General features: G+C 38.3%; 2 protein-coding genes across 6 annotated transcripts; both read right to left on the minus strand.

Moving 5' to 3' along the window:
* On the minus strand, positions 1-6,001 carry LOC143879421 (uncharacterized). The gene is made up of 6 exons (XM_077381799.1): positions 5,758-6,001; positions 5,481-5,613; positions 4,591-4,694; positions 2,417-2,561; positions 2,195-2,335; positions 1-1,964 (listed from the first exon to the last, which is right to left on the minus strand). Exons 1-6 carry the CDS (start codon positions 5,796-5,798, stop codon positions 147-149), a joined length of 2,382 nt encoding a protein of 793 aa, XP_077237914.1. The 5' UTR covers positions 5,799-6,001; the 3' UTR covers positions 1-146.
* Positions 6,002-12,441: 6,440 nt separating this feature from the next.
* On the minus strand, positions 12,442-20,842 carry LOC143878268 (beta-glucosidase 6-like). Of its 5 annotated transcripts, none has more exons than XM_077380567.1 (13): positions 20,582-20,838; positions 18,817-18,883; positions 18,536-18,594; positions 15,633-15,708; positions 15,460-15,531; positions 15,224-15,311; positions 14,884-15,040; positions 14,255-14,370; positions 13,937-14,166; positions 13,426-13,457; positions 13,207-13,309; positions 12,876-12,984; positions 12,442-12,793 (listed from the first exon to the last, which is right to left on the minus strand). In XM_077380567.1, exons 1-13 carry the CDS (start codon positions 20,660-20,662, stop codon positions 12,616-12,618), a joined length of 1,368 nt encoding a protein of 455 aa, XP_077236682.1. In that variant the 5' UTR covers positions 20,663-20,838; the 3' UTR covers positions 12,442-12,615. The 5 variants fall into 5 exon arrangements, 4 of the variants coding, with proteins under 4 accessions (XP_077236682.1, XP_077236681.1, XP_077236684.1 ...); XM_077380566.1 differs by having other exon boundaries at positions 14,884-15,142; positions 20,582-20,836; XR_013250911.1 differs by having other exon boundaries at positions 12,754-12,793; positions 13,182-13,309; positions 14,884-15,142; positions 20,582-20,842.
* Between the last annotated feature and the right edge of the window lie 1,587 nt (positions 20,843-22,429).

Here is a 22,429-nt window from a genome sequence, read left to right on the forward strand (position 1 = left end):
TGAAGAAAAAATGAAGTTCTTTGAAAGAACTCTACACTTCTCATACATTGCCATAGATTGGAAAACATGAAACCCTTCAATGCAGGAAGAATATAAGGAACAGAAGTTATATAAGGAAGAATATGGAAGAATAAATGAAACGGCTCTCAAGTTCCCCCAACTCTTACCTTACATCCCGTTCTCAAGGCTGCAAACCGGGCCACCAAATCATCATAGTCTGGCAGCTTAGGATGCACATGCCCACCACATGCATCAGGTTGAAAAGAAGTGGCACGAACAGGTCCCCCGGGAGCCACCTCCTCAGTAGCTGTTCGCTCAGGTGGGAGTGACACGGCTCTGGTAGGCGGAAGCCTTGATACTGGTTTTAAGCGGGCCTCGTCTTTGGTTTGGGAAGTTGATGACTCATCAGCTTTGGCAGTGCTTTGTATATGAGCTTTCAACCCTATTCCTATCTTCTTGTCATCAAAAGTTGATTGTTTCTTACTGTAATGTATAAGGAGTCTATCCATGAACTCCTCCTCATCATCTATGTTGTGATCATCGGTATGGGTACGAGTGCTCCTTCTCACACCTTGTCTTCTTCTGGCGCTTGGATTTCTGCTCGCACGTGCATTGCCTTCAGTTGGGCCATCCACATGAACTGCTGGTTTCATGTGCTTCCTCCTAGCAGATCTTGATTTAGGCTTTGAATCATGGACTATGATATCCAGATGAGGATGATCCTTCTCATCTCCAGAGCCAGTAGACCTTGTTTGTCCAACCACTTGTCTTTTGTGATGTATATGATCAGATCCTTCCCGGGTCATCTCTGGTCTGATATGGTCAATTACACTCCCATTGTTTTCGATTGACAGATCAGTGGGTTCGTTATGATTGGAACCAATCCATGAAGCCTCTGAATTGGTCCCATACCTTGTGTCTTTTGGCTTAACATAAGGAGGAGGAGCCATATTGTAAGCGCAATGCAGCTTCACATTTTCTGTTACTATGTTGAATTCAAATGGCGAAGGCGAGGGATCGGTTTTACTGCTTGGAACATGGATGCCGTTGCTGTCGGCCTCAACCTCTTGTCTTGTTGTATACCGAGGTCTGGGAGAGAGTTCTGCTCTTCCACGAGAAGATATGTTGAATTCAGATGGCAGAGGATCATATTTACAGCTTGAAATAGCATGAATGCCTTTGCTATCGGCCTCAGCCTCTTGTCTTGTTTTATACCGAGGGCTGGGAGTGGGTTCTGCTCTTCCACGAGAAGATATGCTGAATTCAGATGGTGGAGGATCATATTTGCGGCTTGGAATGTCATGGATGCCTTTGCCATTGGCCTCAACCTCTTTTCTTGTTTTATACCGAGGGCCAGGAGCGTGCTCTGCTCTTCCACTGGAAGATATGTTGAATTCAGATGGCGGAGGATCATATTTACGGCTTGGAGTGGCATGGATGCCTCTGCTATCGGCCTCAACTTCTTGTCTTGTTTTATACTGAGGGCTGGGAGCAGGTTCTGCTCTTCCACGAGAAGATATGTTGAATTCAGATGGCGGAGGATCATATTTACGGCTTGAAATGGCATGGATGCCCCTGCTATCGGCCTCAACGTCTTGTCTTGCTTTATACTGAGGGCTGGGAGCAGGTTCTGCTCTTCCACGAGAAGATATGTTGAATTCAGATGGCGGAGGATCATATTTACGGCTCGAAATGGCATGGATGCCTCTGCTATCAGCCTCAACGTCTTGTCTTGTTTTATACTGAGGGCTGGGAGCAGGTACTGCTCTTCTACGAGAAGATATGTTGAATTCAGATGGCGGATGATCATATTTACGGCTTGAAATGGCATCGATGCCCTCTTGTCTTGTTTTATACTGAGGGCTGGGAGTGGGTTCTGCTCTTCCATGAGAAGATATATTCCGCTTGCCAATAATTGTTTCGTCTTTGCCATTGTGGGGAGGCCCGCGTTTTGTAGGTTGATCCTGCAAAATGGGCAGATAGGTTTCTAATGATTTCGTTTTTATTCGTATCAATGTTTCATAAACTTTTAGTGCATGGAAATCTGGCTAAAAGTATAAATCTTTGATCCTGCAAAATGGGCAGATACCTTTTCAAATGCTTTCGCTTTTGTGCCATGGATCGTTTTCTATTTGGACTTCTTATGTGAAAGTTATATATATGGACTTGCATAGAAATATCTTGCGACACTTACCCATGCAAATGCAGAGGGATCAGAAACCATCTCTTTCAAGGCCCTGGAATCCCAATTTATAGAGAGCTCTCGAGATATATCTTGCATTAACTGCAGTTTCTGATTTGTTGAAGGAGGCTTGGATGCTATTTTCTCAAGAAACTACCAATAACAAATGAAGCTTGTTAAAGAGCGTTTAGAAACACACGGAATTGTGTTAAAAATGGAAGTGTGGATTAATACCTCTCGATTTACGGATGATTCCAGGGTACTCCCATATCGCTCTGAGAATATACGCCTGAGATCGCGTAATTCTGGCAAATCAGCAAATCTAGCTGCAGCAAACATTAGATTTGATGCCGCCTCCCTGCTTTCTGGAGGGCAGTCCCTGTATGAAATACAGCAACATGAAATATATAATAAGAAATTTAGTCAAAGCTAAGAGTCGAATTGAGAAGGAAAAAGAAAGTGACATTCAATTCTAAACAATGTGCAAACTTGTTTCCTACAAGGGCCTTGCATACGTCAACATTCAACAAGTGGTGTCTCTGTGCAATTTCTCATTAAGGGCCTGATTGGATGCAATATAATATATTTTTGTTGTCATATTTTTATTTCATATGCATAAAATATTATATGCTAAAAGAGAGATCTAACATTTTTATCCGGCATTTTCTCATTGCAGACAGAAAGTGGAACCTAAAGATCTTTCATTTCACACTTTCTTCAGGAAGCAGCAGAAGTCGAGAACAGAGAAGAGTCGAAGAGAGAACAAAACAGACCAATCAACAACTGTTAGAGTTTAGTTTACCAAAACCACCTCACAAGCTACCCAAAGAAAGGTTTGTATATGACTGGCTTTAGAGTACCGTTACTGAAACAATATCTGATCTACTTTCATTTTTTTCAACCTTCTATCTTCCAAGTCTTTCCTTCCCTCAAGTACCTGTAACTGCTGACCTAGATCAACTGTTCGTGTAGCCCCTCTCGCAACCATTTACCTACCTCGCTTACTGACTATCCCTATCGACGCAAATTTTGGTCCATCTAATAATCATGCTAACGGAGGTCAGGTATCGTCAACAAGAGAACTGTCCAGTTCACCTGTTATCCTATTATATTTAATAAAATTGTTATCTTCATCAAAAAAAGAGAGAACTGCCCACTTTGCAGAAAATGAAATCACACTATCCACTGCTATTACCAATCCATTGCCACCTATGAGAGCATTTTTATCTCATACATAAATGGGCATATGTATGATGTCTGGTATAAAATGTGCCACATCACCATATGTCAATAATATCAATTTTATTGCAAGCCAAGTGAAATTGGTAACAAAACTAAAGAAATTTAACACCAAGCATCATTTTCCATTACTTTCCCTAGGTTATGAAGTGTAAATATCTAGAAGAGAAACTTAGAACTCAATATCAACCTTGAGGTCATGGTTCACAATGAACACAACTTACCTATAAAAAAGAACAAAGAAAAAACTTAAAAATTCACCAATTTTTGCTGGTTGTTGGGTCATTAACGAGGTAGCTGAGACAATGGCTAAGGAGGGGATCGACTTATCAACTTGGGAGAGATATGCAGAAAGGAGATGTTATTTTCTGATACAATGAAGACCCATATCATTAAAACAAAATCTGGACATAGAATCCTCAAGTGAAAACTTGGGACAAAATTTAACTTTTTTCTGAATAGCAGTTTTAGTTTGAGAATCTAAAGACAAAACGAGTATATAAGCTATCAACTTGGGAAAGAAGTTCAGAAAGGATCAAAATCTTACCCCATGAAAAAGAAATTGTTGCAAATCCATGGATAGATTTTGTTAATTTCTTTCTATTAAACCCAAGTCACTGCAGGGAGTTCTTTCAAGCTGCAGGGATCTTTAATGTTGCATGTCTTCTTAACCTAGGGATTTTTTTTGTTCTTGTTCTATTGGCATGACATTAGTTTATTAATTTCTACTCTGATTTTATTTCACATTCAGGGTCACACTGAGACTAATTGTTCTCTCATTTCAATGTACCCGTCTACCAAGACCACAACATAAAAACTATTTTCTATATCAATATTTATCAAACACCATCTAATGATATGTGCTGCTGTCCAGGAATATACCCCATAATTTTGAGAAGCATGAATTAATTTAAATAAATAAATGAGATTTAAAATAGTGAAGGTACTATAAGAACAGTATATCTTGGAATTTAAAGTGTTAGGATAACATGAAGCAAACTAACAATAAAATCCATAGATAACATAGTATGATTATGCTTGCACTCTGCAGAATGGGACCTTAAATACGGTGGTAGAATACTAGATGTGACAAGAATCTAATAGTGGTACGCCTCCGAATGATGAAGATAAATTGTTAATCTGATCTGAACCACAATGGCATAAATTACCTCTGCTTTTGCATGATTGAAAGATGCTCCAAAATACACCCGCAAAATTGCTCGATTAAATCATAACAGGAAGAAAGGTTCATCTCAATTAGAAGTCCTTCAGTCTGTTTCACAACGACCAAAAACTTTATAAAGAGCATATCAAGATCTAGATGAAATATTGTTCCTGATTAAACAATGAAGTGTAAGTCTTGGATCAGGTGGTCTAGATCATCTACCATGTTATTCTACTTTGCCATGATCATATATACAAATCTAATCAAATTGATTTCCTAGATCTATTAAGAATTATACTAAAACATGCAAAATACTAGAATACAAAAATAAAAAGATTAAAACTTATCTCGATCGTCCACGGTGGATGAATGATTTAGGTTGGATTGTACCACTCATAATAGAACTCTAATATATTTTTTTTTGAATGATTAGAAATCTAATAATTTAATTAACTACTAATCCTGATGTATTTAAACTTAAGACTAGATTGATCATAAGACTAACCTTATCACATCTAGATCAATGATTGCCCACATAAGGTCTTATATGAGGAACATGTAGTCCAATAATCTCAGGTTTGCATTAATGAAATTGCTAGCTTTGAATCATTCAGGTGATGAACAGAAAAAAAAAAAGAGTAAACGAATTGACATGAAGTCCGTAGGAAATGAATGGTAGAAACTAGGTTACTGCTTCACCAATCAAATCCATTTCAAATGCATACACAAAATCCGTGAGAAAGATGGGAAAATTCCGGAGAAAGCAAATGATTTCGATTTGACAAATCAAAGGAAAGTTAGGTTAATTCTTCAATTTCATGAGAAAAACAAAATTCCTCGTCATAAAATTAAAAGGAAAATACAAAATCGAAGAGAATAGATGAGATTTATTACTTTTCCATAGGCATTGATGTCAAGGCCGTTCTTAAGGAGATCAGATATATCCTTCTTAAGGTATTTGAGCACAACGCTCCTCTTCTTCTGAATCACGTCGATGCGAGATCTGATAAGCTTGATCAGAGATTTGCTGCAACAATCAAAACGAAACAAAACCGTCAAAAACAGCAAAGAAAATGGAAGAAAAAAAAATCCAAAAGTGATTCAGAAACCCTAACTTCAAAGGAGAAGTGATGAGGCTGACATGTATACATAAATATTTCTCTTTACTTACCATTTTGAGGAAAATCCCCGCCCTAGTAGCCCGTCCAGCATCTTCGTTCCTCTCTCTCTGTTCTAAGAAAACAGGATCAAAGAAGAAAAACTCGAAGGAGAGATAATCAGAGCTGAAGTAAAAATGCGAATTGAAATCGCCATTAAATAGAGAGAGAGAGAGAGAGAGAGAGAGAGAGAGAGAGAGAGAGTGTGTGTGTTTGGAAATCCAAAGATGGGGTTATCGTTTTTCTCTTTGTTTTGGACAGATATTCCCAACCTCGCTTCAAATAGAAACACTGTTTACTCAAAAGGAAATTACGGTATTAAAAACCCCTACATTTTGGTTCATATAACGGAAATACCCTTCTCTTGTCTACTGTTCTCCAGGCGGTCATTGATATAATTACGGAAATACCCCTGGCTATCTATTACGTTGTGCTTGTGAACCCTACCGTTTGTCACTTTTCTGACACTTTTCTGCATGTTGAGTCCATCTGTAGGGTCATGATTAGACGGTTAGTATCAGTTTTCAATTCATTTGAGAATCTTTAGATGGGTCCCTTTGGTCGATCAAAGATTGTCCATGTGGTGGGCCATACATTGGATTTCAAATTTCTCAAAGGTCGACTCACATTGATCACACAATCCTTTCATTTCAAATTTTCAATCAATAGTGTTTTCTGAAATTGAATAGGGTGGGGCCAATATATTGAAATCGACTAGGATCATCTGGTCAGCATTTTCCTTGACCCACTAGACACCTGTGGTGAGGCCCACCACGAATTTATGAGCGCCTCAATATATTTGAAAAGTGGACAAGGGGTATATTTGGTAGTTACGAGCAAGGTTTTAAATTTCGGTTTCGGTACCGGGTTTCGGACCGTGAAATTTTGAAATTTCGGTCGAAATCTGGTACTTGACCCGAAACTAATATTTTATTCAATATTAAATTTCGGTGAAATATTAAATTAATATTAAAAAAACATATTTTTGGGTCAAATTTTGGAAAAACCAAAATTTTAACCGAAATTTCAAAATTCCGGCCGAAATAAACGACCGTTTCGGTTTTGATGCATTTCGGGGTCGAAATTTAAAACCATGGTTACAAGATGTTGTCTTTCTAAATTATAGCTATGAATTTGAATGTTTCGTCATAGTACTTTCAGTGTCCGAGCGATCAAGCAAAGTTGATTAATATTAAGAAAATTAGATACCGAGATTGCCCTTCATTAACGAAATCACCTCCGTGTCCGACTCGATGATGAAGGTTCGAATCCTTCGGTTGGTGTTTCCCCTCGGACACAGACCCAAAAAAACGCCGTTAATAGAAAAAGAAAGGAGGCAGTTAATCATGATATTCATCACGATGCTTTTGTTCAATATTTTCCGGGATTTGCTACCCCATTTCACAGCTGGCTTTTGCACATATAAACATATAAATACAGCATACTGATATCGTCCCAACCATGTTTTAATAATTGCACTGACTCACCTTGTCCTTTGTTTTTTAACTAGCTTTGGAGAGGTTTTTGGGAAAGAAAATCATATGGAGACCGAGAGTACGACCCAATAGGAGACCTGCGATGAGAAGATGCCATGCGATCAAAAAGAAAAAAATTCATTGATGATTTCCCTAAAACTGAGGGCTGGCTCACGTCACTTGTGATGCTGTGGTGTGAATCAATTTGTTCAGTCCATTTTTCGGTTCTATTCGAGGTTTCGCTAGCATTATTCGGGAAGGAATTATAATAACCTTTGACAGGCAGTAGCTAGGAAAGACAAGGTAAGTGAGTGCAATTATGAAAACATGGCAATGCCAATATCAAATATCATTACCCTAAATACATATCCATGTATGGATTCTCTTATTTTAATTGCATATTATATAAGGATTTAGTATCTATAAAGATTTATATTTTCAGCTATACAAGGTATTTAATACCTATAAAGATTTGAATATCTATATCAATAGCTGTTTACACCCATTTTGGGATTTAGCCACTCATGGATAACCGAAGTAACAAATGATTAGTGGACTAAATCAACAGAATCTTGTGCCACGATGGAACTTGATGGGCATACCGAAGAACGTGCATGTACCAAAACCTATAGTGGTGGAAAGTTACTAGAACACGTTAATCTTTGAAGAGACAATCGGTCAAATAGGACCGAATCAGTACAATACTATCTGTTTGGTCTAACTCAATGATGCGGCGTCATTGTTGCCAATCGTGAGAAGGTGGAAGATAACCCACCTGGATTATGGAGGATGTGAGAATAAGGTGACCTATACCATAGGTAGTTATAAAAAATTTCCCTCCAAGAAGAACGTGGGGTAAGGAAGAGCAGTTACCCAAATAAAGCAATATAAGGAGGCGTCTGTCTCCAAGGAAGAAATCCTAGAACCAAATCCAAACATGTATTATTAGCATTTCTATCTTTACTTTTCCAGCACTTGTACCCCTCTTATTTTCCGTACCTGTAGCATGTACTCATATTAAGGAAGCAATGAATTAATCTTCTCAGGTGAGTGTCTCTTTAGTTCGATATATCCCTTGAGTGGCGCCTGGTTTGTGTGGTTTTATCGTGTAGAGTCAAACAGTCTGTCGGCCCTGGGTGTCCCCCACGCTCTGCATACAGACACCTCCTTCCCTCTCGTTTTTTCAACGTCATGCTCTCTACCCAAAAAGTCACTTCCATCTGTGCAAAGGCAGAGGAACCCAAGAAGTGTTGTTCCCCTCGTCTTCTCAATCGCCTGAAGTCCAATCCCAGGGGATAGAAACATTTCGGTCTTTGACACCCCTCAAATTGAATTTATGGTTTCTTGACTAGAGAGGCTGGCAAGAAAGCAAGCGCACAGAAGCTCACACACCCAGACCGAAAAAGGCCGAACAATAGCCTAAATACATGGTGATAAACATGGAAAACCAAGTTTTTTCTTACGTAGTATGGATAAATTTAGATATGAAAAGTTACATTTAAGGAGTATTTAATTAAACTACAGAGTGATTTGCCCAATGAGAAGAAAAACAAGGCATTAGACTATTCAGTCCAACTCTAGACAATCTAAGATCCTTTGTTTTAAACACGCTCCCATTTTGAGTCAAGAAATAGAGAAATAAACACATTCGATTGCACTTTTTTTAGTGGGTGGAGGGGGTGTTCAGTGTTCACTACGAATGAGTGAAGATCAAGAAGTAGGTTATTTATACCAAGCATTCTTCTTATTCGAGATCCAATCTCCTAATCTATGTGGAAAGGAAAAAGAATTTCACATATTTAAGGCTATTGATATCGGCACAACCCATTGCACAAACTCATCTGGTCTCTTCTTTAATAAATGGCCTCAGCCTCTGGGAATTGTAATAACCTTTGACAGCTGTTTAAATAAAAAAGACAAGATGAGTTAGTGCAATTATCAAAACACAACAGTGTAAATACCCGTAATCATATTAAAGTAATATATATTCACAGTTATAAAGTTTTAGATAGCCTATGGTCGAGGACACGAGCAACCAAAGCTTGAACATAGTATAGATTATATTTACAGTGCAAGTCATATTGCGGCATGGCTAGCTGATCTCCGCACACGAGTACACAAAGGTACACATATATGAAGAACAATATGATTTTTCCTAAGTTTAAAATGCAGTTTTTCAATTAACACTTTTCACTGATATCTACTATTTTTGAAGGATGGCTAAGATCATCCCCACTTGGTATTTTGGGGTCGCGCACCAGATTAACGGCTTCGATCCATGTAAAAGTATCATAGGTAATGATCAGGACATGAAAAAATCTGTATAATATTTATGGAGGATGTCATCTCCAACTAATAGAATTAAGATAAGTTTGAACTTTGAAACAATGCTTTATCTGGTGTCAATTAAAGTGTAATCTCCAAAGTAACTTTATGATCTTTGTGTGACATTTTATTTGAATTCCAAATTAAATTAGATTTTGCTTTTGGTGGGCCAAAAAAGTCAAGTTGGAATATTTTGAACTGCTTTAGATGCACACATTTATTGTACCCAATCAAAATATTGTTCTATTTTGGGTCATTTTTGGCTTCATCATACCTAGGGGTGTAAATGGATATTCGGAAATTCGATTACCGTCCGCATCCGAATCCGTTTAAAGCGAATATTATCCGAATCCGTTTCAAGCGGATATTATCCGAATCCGTTTATGAGATATCCGGCTCTTAGCGGATGCGAATCTGGTAAATGGTATATCCGATCCGTTTAACATCCGAATCCGAGAAATAAATCCTTTTTATTTATTATTAATAATATCATTAATATTTTATTTTTTTTGTAATGACACTATCTTTTGTTTATATAAGAAAAGTGAATATTCTTTTTAGAAAAAAAATATAAAAACAAAAATAGTCCAAACCCATTCCATCAAAATAGCCCAAACTCATTCCATCATATACAAAAAAAAAGGAAAAACCCAAATACCACTACCAACACTATCATCCATCCCCATCACCTCCCTCTCTCTCTCTGCCTTTGTTTTAAAAGGAAGAAGATGATCTCATATATTTTAGGGTTTAAGAGTTAATTTTATGAAGAGAATGTAGAGGTCTAGTTTTAAGGTTTGGAAAATTCATTTGAGTAAGTAGGAGAAAAAAGATAAAGTGCTGCAATAAAATGTTCGAATTTACCGCATAACGGATACGGATAATATCCGAATTCGAACAATATCCGACGGATACGAATTCGGTAATAGATATTAAATATCCATCGAATCCGAATCCGAATCCGAATTCGGATAGTGTATATTGTAATCGAATTCGGATATAGCCATATCGGCTCCGAATTCGATCCGTTTACACCCCTAATCATACCACCTTTCATTGGTCGGACTCTCCACCTGTGCCATATTGGTCGGGAAGAAACCCTAAAAAGCAACCTTAGCTGCAGGATAAGCTCGGAAACCGAGATTCCAGGGAATTTGTCATATCACACTGGACTCCACAAAAGGCATGATTCTATTCTATAAAAGGGAGACCAAACTTTGAGGTATGCATCTGATATTCAATTCGATGACCAGTCCAACTCCGGCCCTCCTTTTCAATGTGTTTTCTCTGAGTGCAGGTCATCTTTAGATGTTATCTCAACATGGGACCACCTATATGACTCAGTTCAGATTTCAGCGGCAACATTGGTCATATGAGATCCAAAGCAAGCCTTCTCAAGGGGACGGTTCAAATCATCAGAGATAAGACCAATTATGCCGTAGTTGAGCATGTCATTGTATTACAATGAGGTCAAGACCTTCCTTGTATATACAAGCAAGTAATATTCCCACAAACTTATTCAATAATGGCAATACACCCGTTACAGTTTTTAAATAGCTTTTAAAGGCTCAAAATCAAAATGATCTCAACCAACATGTAGACTCGGTTTCTTTCGACGTAAAATGAGCGTAAAACTATATTTACACCCATTTTTAAGTGGAAAATGTGCGTAAAATTTGTTTCACGCCCATTTTAAGTAGAAAGAAACAAACAGAAAGGTAAAAAAAGAAGAACATATAAAAAGTACACAAAAAGAAAAGAACAGAGAGACATTATTGAAAATTTAAAATAAGGGGGTGGAAATATCACTTTTCATGTATGTACCTACATGTAGGGGCAATTTAGACATACTTCCCTTGTTTTTTAATGTGGAATAACATGGGTGTATGTCCCCGGCTGAAGAAAAAACAATTAGAAGCTTTTTCAAGGGCCAGCTATCAAATTATCTCACTCTCATATGTGACCAAACACGGAATATGACCACACACATTCGATTTTCTCCTTATTCAAGCTTCTCACGGCCATCTCATAGTCTTATCATTCACATTAAACCCCCCCCTTGGTTTGGAAAATACACCTGTGGCCCCACAAGTCACAACTGCCCTGAACTAGCCATCCACCACTTTAGGCCCTATTTGAATTGCAGTAGTTTTTAAGAGAATTTTGTGAAGTTAGAGGGACCTTCAATTTAAGATAATAACTTAAATTGGAAAAATGGAAATGGGGCTATTATCCGCACGAATCACTTTGTCTTACACTTCTCATTGGCCGTTTGAGAGATTTTTGGAAATTTTAGTAACCTTTTACAGCGGGTTAAAAAAGAATGAAATGAAGAGAGTCGTCCCATTAGCAAAGTATGGTCGTGCGGACATCATCCCCAATGAAAATACAGCATTCTACGTTTGGATTATAGCAAAAAAAAAAAAAAAAACAGGGAAATGTTATCAGCACTGCTGTATTTTGATGAGGGCGCTCCTCACTTTATTAAAAATACGGCATGGCCCGCACTATAGGATGATCCAAATCGTCCATTAGATGGGTCACAGCCTAAATAGGTTGTGCCTCAAAAATCATTTCCATAGGTTGATCCTAACCTTCTGATCTCAATGTTAGAGGGTTCATCTTAACCTATATAGATCGGAGGGTTAGGATCAACCTATGGAAATAATTTTCGACACACAACATATTTAGGCTGTGGCCCATCTAATGGACGGTTTGGATCATCTTATGGGGCGGGCCATACAGTACTTTTAATAAAATGAGGAGTGCCCTCATCAAAATACAGTAGTGCTGATAACATTTCCCAAAAAAAATCTTAGAAATAAAATTTGGGGGTGTTCTTGTTAATGAACTTTATTTTATGGGGTTTTGGAGATTTTCTAATGAACTCCCTGTAGGTATAAAACACATTTTCAAAATATCATGGATTGAGAAGTATGTGGAACATATGACCCATGACCTAAAAGAAATTACAGTTTCCAAGTCATTTCAAACCATCTTTCTAATTACATCACCCATGACCTTTTCAACTCAGACATCACTTACAAAGGATAAAAAACCATCTTTCAACTCTCATCGTTGGAAAAGAAGTTCGGTAAACCATCTAACTGAACTTTTTGCATATCGAGTAAGACCGGGTGAATTGTAATCGACAAAGTAGAGACCAAATCTTACAGAGAAACCCGAAGTCCACTCCCAGTTATCCAACAAAGACCATGCAAAGTATCCGGTCACATTACATCCATCCTCACTGCAATCAAACCATCATCATCAGCACCATTATAACTCAGATCAATAGGGGAAAGACTATAAGGTATTGTATTTTAACTTACTTAATGGCAGCTGAGAGGTTTGATAGGTAGTCTCTATGGTAGTCTATTCTCTTCTGGTCGTCAAGTGCTTCTATTAGAGTTTTATTTGGATCATTCACCTCGTCAATGCCTGTAAAAACCCGCACCACAGAATGAGACTTGTTTTCTTTTGCAAGATAAGAAAGAATTTATCAGTGATGTGATATTGTGAATTAGTTTCTCTGTTTCTTAGTATTGTAATCTATTTCTGTTGTTGATTGGTCGTCTGAATCTAATTATATTTTTATCTCTCTTTCGCACATTGTACATTTTCAATAAGGAATTTACCTATTTCCTTTGGTTGACGACTCACCATTTTCTGTAACAATCACTGTTGGATTTCCGTAGCGGTTCTTAACATAATTCATAGCTTTTCTCATTCCCCACGGAACAACGTAGAGCCAAATCGATGCACCCTATTTGATATAACATAAAACACTGTTAGTTTTGGTGTTGCTTCCTTATTGGCATCTTTTGTCTATAACAAACATATTCACCAAGGATTAAGAGGTTCAAGAAACATTGGACGAACCATATCTCCAATGGGTTCTCCGTTCCTAAAGGCTGAAAAAAAAAACAGAACAGAGTTTCAAACCTAGCCCATTAAGAAGCTTGACATGCATATAATACTTGAAATTTTTTTTATATTTTTCTTGATAATCAAAGATCTATTGAGAGGAAAGAGGAAATAAGACAGCCAAATCCCTTATAAGAATTGATACTTACATGTCTTTTCAAAATAATAATAATAATAAGCGGACAGCCAACCGGCAACTAAAGAGAATTCAAATACGCACCAATAAAAATGGAGAAGTGAGTCTAGAGAAGAGAAGAAAATACAGACATTAAGCAAACCCATATCAGAAAATTAACAATATAACAGCCAGGAAAGGATTATCAAGGAGACTAAATTATGGTGATTTGAATAGTAATGATACAAAATTAGATATACTAACCTGTAGAAGGGTTTGAATAAAACACAAACAAGCCATTCAATAGTGATTTCAAGTAATTTGACAGCTATCTTTATAATTAACACTTACGGTTGGGAAATGCTCCAGCATCCACAAACGTGTCATTGTTCAGTAACTGTTTAATAGCGCTGATATTGGAGATGTCCATCGCATAGTAAGTCGTGTAATGGTTGATGCCCACAAAATCCAGAGACCCTTTAAGTGCATCTGTTTGTGTTTTGGAGAACTCTGGTAGCCTTTCCTTAACCCTTTCTTTCATGGACAAAGGGTAGTCTCCGAAGTAAATGGGATCCAAGATCCTGTTTTGGGATTGAGGATTAGCAAATGAGAACACATGGAAGGAGCAAGTGAAAACAATTTCTATTTCATTGTTCTTAGGAGACTTACCATCCAAGTTGGAAATCTTGGGCTACTTGGGCTGTTTTGATGTCTTGTGTAGAATTTGACATAGGTTCATACCACGCCATGTCCAAAGACATCCCAATGGTTCCCCCTTGTTCACCCTACTTTGTGCAATGGAAATGATAAGTTACAAAATACGCAGATAATGGCTGACAAATATTAGCATTTAGCACACTTAAATATCTAGACAAAGTGGAAAAACCCCAAAAAAGAAGACTCCAAGTGTCAGCTGTGAAAACCATTGATCTAGGGTTCGATGAAAATGCAAAAAACTCTCAGATTTACATGCCCCAAAGGTCTTCAACCAAGACCTTGAAGAGTCCCAGTCCTAATCTCAATACAACAGTTTCTCCTAAAGATGGAAACTATAGGATTTTAACTTAACGAAAATACCTTTCTTGTGTGGTTTGGTCTCCCAAGAAACAGGGGACCGTTCAGTCCCACATATACATGAATAGAATACGAGCGATAAATGTAACATTTTTTTTAACGGAAGAAGAAGGTGGTTTTGAAACTATAGTCTATACAATCCTATTGGTGGAGGTGATGGCACCTCCTTAAAATGATTTAGATCCCCATGAAGAGTCTGCTTTACTTTTCAATTTGATATGTACCTTAAATTTGGCTTGGTACACCCTATATGCGGCAGCGTGGGAGAGAAGAACATGATGCATGGCAATATAAGGTTCAGTCGATGAATTCCCTGACTTGCAGACCCTGCCGGGTATATGAAGAGAGCATCTACCCGGGGCACCGCCGCCCAAATCATAACTGTTGAGAATAAAACCATGAGGCTCATTAAATGTTATCCAATGCTTCACTCTGTCTCCAAATTCAGTAAAGCACCTCTCTGAAAAGGTAACATAGTCATTTCTGCAAAGCAACACCACAACAGATTAGTAATTCAGTTATTGAAACTGGTAAACTAATTCTAATGGCTTTCAATTTTCATACATTATTCTTGGGCTAAGCCATCCACCGTAGGAATCTTCAAGGGCTTGAGGAAGGTCCCAATGGTACAAGGTCACGAAAGGTACAAGTTCTGTGAGCCACAACCCACAACACAGCCTTCATTGGACTGGGTTTTAAGAGTTTGAGAGATCCATAAAAGCTTGAAACATGCAACAAATATGCACTGAAAGCTTGAGAAGTCAAGCAGAAAACTTTGAAAATTGCAAACTTACACTTACCATTTGTAATCAGAGTGTCGATCAGATTGTTATAGTAATCTACCCCCAGTTGATTCACAGCTCCACTTCCATCTGTATACATATATAACTTAGTAAGAGAATTCCATGATCTTCGTTAGTTTACGGTTATCATATGATTTTATGGAAATAGATGGATGGGTAGAGAATCTTACGTGGGAATATCCGAGACCATGATATAGAAAACCTATAAGCATCCATTAACATATCGGTAATGAGATTAATATCACCCTGCATTGGTATATCAGAGTTCGAAAGTTAAGTAGGAGTTTTCACGATGCTAAAATTTAAGGATTAATACCTTCATGAGGATAAAGGAAATTAATGAAAGAGAAAAGTTAATAAAGTTAAATTCCATTGTAGCTCTAGTGGTGTGCATTACTGAATAAAAGATTGTTGGGACTTAGGTAGACCTCATCCGTTAGCTGTTCTTTCCAATGTGGGATCGTTGCTTTTGCGTGGGAACCCAACAATCTCCCCCCCACGTGGGAACTAATAGATTATAGATCAACCCCACAACCCTATTCAAATATCAAATTTCACCCATATACCTGCTGTCCATTATTTCAGCCGATCACAAGATTCTACTTCCTTTATTCAGCCACCCGAAACTTCTTGTATGCCACTCTAGCTTCTAGTTCTAAGCTGCACCCAACAACTAGCCCCAAAGCCTATTAAAATCCCATAAGTTTGCCCTGCAGCCCAGCCTTCATATACCACCACCCTTTCAAATCATCCGAGACCTCCCTTTTCTTATTAGCCGACCACAAATACCCCAAAGTCCCTTTCTTGAACCTTCTCTAATTAGCCACTCAGTCTAACCAATCTTGATTCCTTTAAAGTACCTTTAACCGATTCTTGAATCTCTTCCGAGAGCTAACCTTGTTACCTTCCCTTAACCCAAGAAACCAAGAACCACCAACCAATTCAAGAACCTACATCCTTTAACTTCCCAAACCTTCACCAACTACCCATTAGTTAATTCCCTTTAGGGCAAGTTCGGCAAAGATTCACATTCTCTCTCTCGCGGAAACGAATTGATGAGATTCTATATCGCTTATCCAAGTCACTCTACATATTCTCATCCTTATCTGATATTTTTAGAGGGCAAAAGGTAAAACGGGCCATAACGGGCTTCGCATGCCGCGATTGCCGAACACGCTTCCGAGATTGCTTTTGGCTTCTCTCGTTCCACGCACCAACAAAAGCGCTAAAAGCCATTCTGAACATGGTACATCCCCTTTAAGAAATATTTCTATTAGTTTGTGAACTTTTAGGCCCTTTTCCAAGCCCCTTTGCAACGCTTTTAGCTTCTGCTATCCGCCTGCTCTGGCTCTGAGACCACTTGTTGGGATAGGGTAAACCTCACCCTTAGAAGCTAGTCATTAATGCTCTGTTTGGTTGCTGGGATTTTTTTGTTCCCAGGATTTATGTGGGTAAAGGTTTAGTGGTCACATCAGCTTTTTCTTGCTGACATCAGCAAAATCTTGTCTTGAAAAGGGTGTTCTCTCTTTCTCTCTCTACCCTCTCTCTCCACTCATCATAATATCTTTCTCTAATTAATGCCTGTCCCCTCTTTTGTCTCCTACCTTTACCCACATAAATCCCAGGAAAAAAAAAAAACCGGCATCCAAACAGAGCATAAGGGGAAGATGCTCAGGTTCTTATAAGCCCTTCCACATCAGTTGCTCTTTTGGATGTGGGATCATTGATTTCGCATGGAACCCCAACAAAAATAGGTCTTTCATGCTACTTTAAAAAAATATTTGCTGGAAAAATAGATCCTTGCTGCTCACATTGATGAGCTATTTTATTTCTGGGCCTTCAGACCTTTCCCTATCAGGGGTTTGTTTCTCTTTGCCTTGCTTTGGCTAGTCTGAAATGAAAGAAACATAAGTTTTTAAAGGGGTGTTGAAAGGGGTTTGCATCATTCAACAACCCATCTTCTTTGTTGTGGTCCAATGAGTGATGACTCTCCCAGTTTTAAGAGGTGTCTCTAAGTCTAACAGCCATCCATCATGGGAGGAAATCAAACCTAGCCAGATTTGGGTGATGAGTCTCATACCCATATGGGTCTCGATCCTCTCCCTCACCCCACACACCCCCTAAGGGAGGGTTCCTTTAAGTTGAATTTTGATAGTTTCGAGATTAGGGAATCCTGGTCTAGCGAGTGTTGGAGGTCTTCTTCGCAATACAGTGACCATGATTAGTTAGGCATATTGGGAGCCAATTGGAGTTACTGGTTTTAATGAAGGCAGATGTCCAAGATTTTCTCAGTGGGACTCGCCCATCATTAAGGGAAACTTCCTTCACGTAATTCGGTGGATCGGTGATTGCGCTCCTTATCCTTGGAGATTTATTGACGTTATTGAGGAGATCTTGGAGATAGTTGAGGCTCATAAGTCATACCTCAGTTTTTCAGGGAAAAAATCAATTGATCAACAATGAGGCAGATCACCTAGGGAGTGTCTTGGGATATGTTCAATCACCTTCCTCATTGGAGTAGCCTGACTATCTCGGTCATGGAGATTTTGCTCCCTTCTTAACAAATTAATCACCACTAAAAAATGATTAAGGAAAGACTTAATGAGGCACGACCACATTGCAAATTTGCAATACAACAAGGCACGCTGGGATCACATCAATTAGACTCATCTCAGAACCTTCCCAAAGAGGACCCACGCAAACCATAACATTCATGGCATATAGGGACCATTGAAACAAGGATTTTAGAAGTTGTGCCAGCAAGACGCCGAGGAGGGTGACATTCCTGGGCCTACCACTCACCGCATGCCTCTGGCCCACATGCAAGGGGCTCAAAGAGTGGCAGTCGAGGGTCACAACTCTCCCTAGGTGTCCTCAAATCATTTATCTTTTGATAATCTTTCTTTGACCACATTGTAAAATGGAAAGGAAATTTCTTACATCAAACTCGTTTTCACAGTCAAAACTCTAACTCATTAAGTTTTTTTTTTTTTTGTATATGGGTACTCTGCTAAAGCCCAAGCCCAAACAGGAGACGAGAAGCTGTTAAAAAGAGTAGAAAGGATAAATTTACCTTGTAGAGATGATATTGATCAACGGCCACCTCACCCGTACTCCCATCCACAACCTGACCTGCACCAATATACATAAATTTTCCAACACTAAAAATAATGTATGCACATCCTCTTGTTTTGATATTGGCACCTCCCCTATTCTAAACTTCTACCAGCTACTGTAACCCATCCAGTAAGAGAAGTTCTATATTTAAAAAGGGTGTCGCTGTCAACTTTGATGGAGAAATCAATGCTCAAGAAGATTGGTAAAGAATCAGCAAAGTTACAAGAATTAGTTTACCTGAATTGAAAGCGTAAGTGTCCCATATGCTACGTCCTCTTCCGTCCGACTTAGCAGCTCCTTCGTACTGCATTTTTTTATAACTAGTAAGAAAGGTCGTGTGTGATGAATAATAGGGCAACAAAAAAGGAGTAAATAATTAATAAAAAGATGCATTAAAGTATGAGAAATGTTATCAACACTACTGTATTTTGATGAGGGCACTCCTCGTACGGAATGGCCCACACCATAAGATGATCCAAACCATTCATTAGATGGGCCACAGCCTAAATAGGTTGTGCCCCAAAAATAATTTCCATAGGTTGATCCTAACTCTCCGATCTATAGAGGGTTAGGAACAACCCTCTAACATTCAGATCGGAGGGTTAAGATCAACCTATGGATATAATTTTTGGGGCACAACCTATTTAGGCGGTGGCCCATCTAATGGCGTCGTTTGGATCATCCTATGGTACGGGCCATACCGTACTTTTAATAAAATGAGGAGTGCCCTCATCAAAATACAGTAGTGCTGATAACATTTCCCTAAACTATTTAAAAGATAAAAATAAAATATGTGAACAATGGCATCGACAATGTGGAATGGATGGTAGATATGCTCGTTGCTATATCATGAAATCTGGGGTCCTTTTTCTTTAAGGTAGGACTAACGATTGCATGGATTTTCAGAACTTTTTGAGAGCCGTGAATGAGATGATATACAGCTGCGGTTAAGAAGTCATAAAACCAAACAAATATCAACCGCATACAAATAAAACCCACAGAGCCCGTCAAGAAAAATCCTTGATAAAGCCCTTGTAGCTGATTTCTGAAAGGGCGTCCTTCACTCTATCATTACTCTCTTAATTTTTATATATTTATATATTTTTCTAAGTAATTTTATTCTATCGTTTTTTCCCGATATAAACCTAAAAATAATAATAAAAAGATTAATATATCCCGAGATTTTCCCCTGCCAAGAAAATCCCGAGGACGATATTTGTGACATAGGACCAAATATATTTATGAAGGTTTCTCTCTCTCTCTCTCTCTAAAGACTACAAAAACCCCAAAATTTTATAGATGCCCAAAACGATTGCAGAAAACCTCACAATAGCTCACAATCCCATCACCATCAGTGATATTCAGGAAAAAAAATACAAATCAATAAAACCCTAATTTCGAATCAAAGTTATAAAACCCCAATATCCTAAATAATTTTATATAGATGCAAAAATTCCTAAATTTTCGTAGATATCCAAATTCAGAAAATGCAAAAACCTTAAAATTTTGTAGATATGCTAAATATGCAAAGAATAAAAAAAATGATTAATGTGAAACCCTAAAATCATCAACTATCTAAATCTAAATAGCGAGAGAGACTAAAGAATGAGGAAATTGTTACGTTCAGAACTGAGGATCTCTTGAACAAGTTGATGAGAACCAGATTTCTTGCTACCTCGAGCTATGGTGCCGTTAGAACACTACTCAAAGAGGGTGACAAGATAAAAGAAACAGAAAAAACAAAATAGAAAAAATAAAGACTAATGATATTCCGTATCTTTATTCATAGCAGAAAGTGTTTATATAGATGCAAGACACAAAGAAAAATAGAAACGTCCTCAACAGCTAAGACATGAGAATATAGAAACTAAAAGATAATAGAAACCCAATAACCTAAAGCTATCCTACCATAAGAATCACATTCCTAAAATAAAAAACCTCCTAATTCCCTTTCCCAGCCATTCCAGGCAATATCCAAAAAAGACACGTATCAGAAATTGACCTCGTCATCAATGAATTCGGAGTGGTTCCTGAAAGGAGAAGATGGATTCAATCTCGGGAGAGAGCTCCTCTTTGGAATCATAGAGATCCAAAGATACTGAACATTTTTGCCTGTGATTATTATCTTACAGGGAGGCGCATTATCCTACAGTGGGGCGAAAAAATCATCTCTCTTAGACCGGACGTGGATGAGCGACCTCGACATAAAAGCGGGTTGTATTTGTGGGTTTGTATTCGTTAAAGAGGTCAGGGTGCCACGTAGGTGTCATGTAGGGCCTAGTGTTCTTAGGGGGACTGTCCACGTAGGCGGCGTATCCCCCGAATCCATATATAGGAATTTGGTAACCTATCCAAAAAAAAAAATAAGGAATTTGGTAGGGATTTGTCGGAAAGGGGATTCGCGGCTGACATTAACACGAGAGAACATTCAAGCAGGCTCACTTTTCAGCAGATTTTGTCTTATTCGGTTAATTTATCTGAGGTGGCTGCACTCTCTTGTAAAAGTGAGCCGCCAAATGCCTTTCCCCATAATTCCAAGCAAATCCATTATTATTATAAGTATAATGATATTTACTCCCATGTGTTGACAGATGAAACCCTTTCTTTATTTTTAAATTTCTTCAATTATTTGCTATTATTCATAACGAGCCATGGTAAGCAATGGGAAGACAAAAGAATAATGGGAAATGATATCCACACTTGTTTTGATCATTGCACTTTTTTTACAAGTGGATGTTGATAACTTTGGGGAATTGTAACAGCTGATTAGAGGCAAACTATATGGTGTACACAGACTGCTGCACGTAATAGAGAACCAACATAGATGCCACCCTTGATGTTTGATCCAACAACAGCTGCCTATAAAGCCTACTGTTGGTGGATCAAATATGGAGGTACTGATTACGCGCATGGACTAGGACCAAGGGGTGCAACTTGGATTGGGTCGGGTTGAGCTTTTGCTAAGAAAATGAGTTGGAATCAACCCAACCCAACCCAACCCAATTTTATGGTAAAAGCTCAACTCGAATTCCAAAAATTAACCCGAGTTGTACCCTAGCATGTACCAGGCAGACGTTGTATAAATACTAGATTGGAGAAGTGTAAATCGAAGGAAGGGGTAGTGATATCGTTTCGATCATAACAGATTTTACATCTAACCATATAAATCACCCACAATCTTCCAATGGAGAAAGATATAAGACAGAGGACCGTCCATTTTTTTATCAATTATATCTCGCAAGTGAAGATTAAATAAAACCTGATAAGCCGCGGAAGCTGTGCCGAAGATGAAGCCCGGAGGGAAGTCCTTGCGACTCAAGGTCTGGTTTGTAGCAGCAGAGATAGAAGAAGAGAAGATGAGAATAGCAAGGAGACATGGGAAGAGCAATGAAGGAGCCATTGTCCCTTGATAGTTGGAAGAGTGGGTTCTCTTTAGTAGTTTTGGTTATTGATTTTTGTTGTAACTGAGAAGAAAACAAGGTTGCCAATGAAGTAAACAATGTAAACGGGAGTATGTATTGTCCCTTGTGAGTTGTGGCTCCACTTTTATTTCGCGTAGAATCTCTCTCTCTCTCTCTCTCTCTCTCTCTCATATCGAAGCATTGCCAAGTCCGGAACAATGCCTGTGCTACTCAAAAACCATTTGAATATTACTCTGTAGACAATTAAAAGAATCAAATGAATTAAACAAAGATTTTAAGTAATTCAAAGACTAACTACAGTCAGGCCCTGCTTGGATTGCTAGGACAATTGTTTATTTCCACAATTTAAAGTGGGTGAAGCTATGGTGCATACGTTACAGGATGGGACTATAGTTAGCAAAATATGATATGGCGGATAGAGGGACGAG

The sequence above is a fragment of the Tasmannia lanceolata genome, unplaced genomic scaffold (assembly GCF_043159265.1).
Source record: "Tasmannia lanceolata isolate RefF3 unplaced genomic scaffold, GAP_Taslan_0.1 ptg000006l, whole genome shotgun sequence".
Classification (NCBI taxonomy): Eukaryota; Viridiplantae; Streptophyta; class Magnoliopsida; order Canellales; family Winteraceae; genus Tasmannia; species Tasmannia lanceolata.

What these genes read in the sequence shown, in the direction of transcription:
- LOC143879421 (XM_077381799.1), bottom strand. Translation starts at nt 5,798, where the DNA reads ATGCTGGACGGGCTACTAGGGCGGGGATTTTCCTCAAAATG. An exon ending in TCAATCATGCAAAAGCAGAG is followed by an intron (nt 2,562 to 4,590) that starts GTAATTTATGCC and finishes TATTTCATACAG; the next exon opens with GGACTGCCCTCCAGAAAGCA. An exon ending in ATCCCTCTGCATTTGCATGG is followed by an intron (nt 1,965 to 2,194) that starts GTAAGTGTCGCA and finishes CCCATTTTGCAG; the next exon opens with GATCAACCTACAAAACGCGG.
- LOC143878268 (XM_077380566.1), bottom strand. Translation starts at nt 20,662, where the DNA reads ATGATTCCAAAGAGGAGCTCTCTCCCGAGATTGAATCCATCTTCTCCT. An exon ending in ATGGTCTCGGATATTCCCAC is followed by an intron (nt 15,532 to 15,632) that starts GTAAGATTCTCT and finishes ATATGTATACAG; the next exon opens with ATGGAAGTGGAGCTGTGAAT. An exon ending in CAAGATTTCCAACTTGGATG is followed by an intron (nt 14,167 to 14,254) that starts GTAAGTCTCCTA and finishes ATCCCAAAACAG; the next exon opens with GATCTTGGATCCCATTTACT.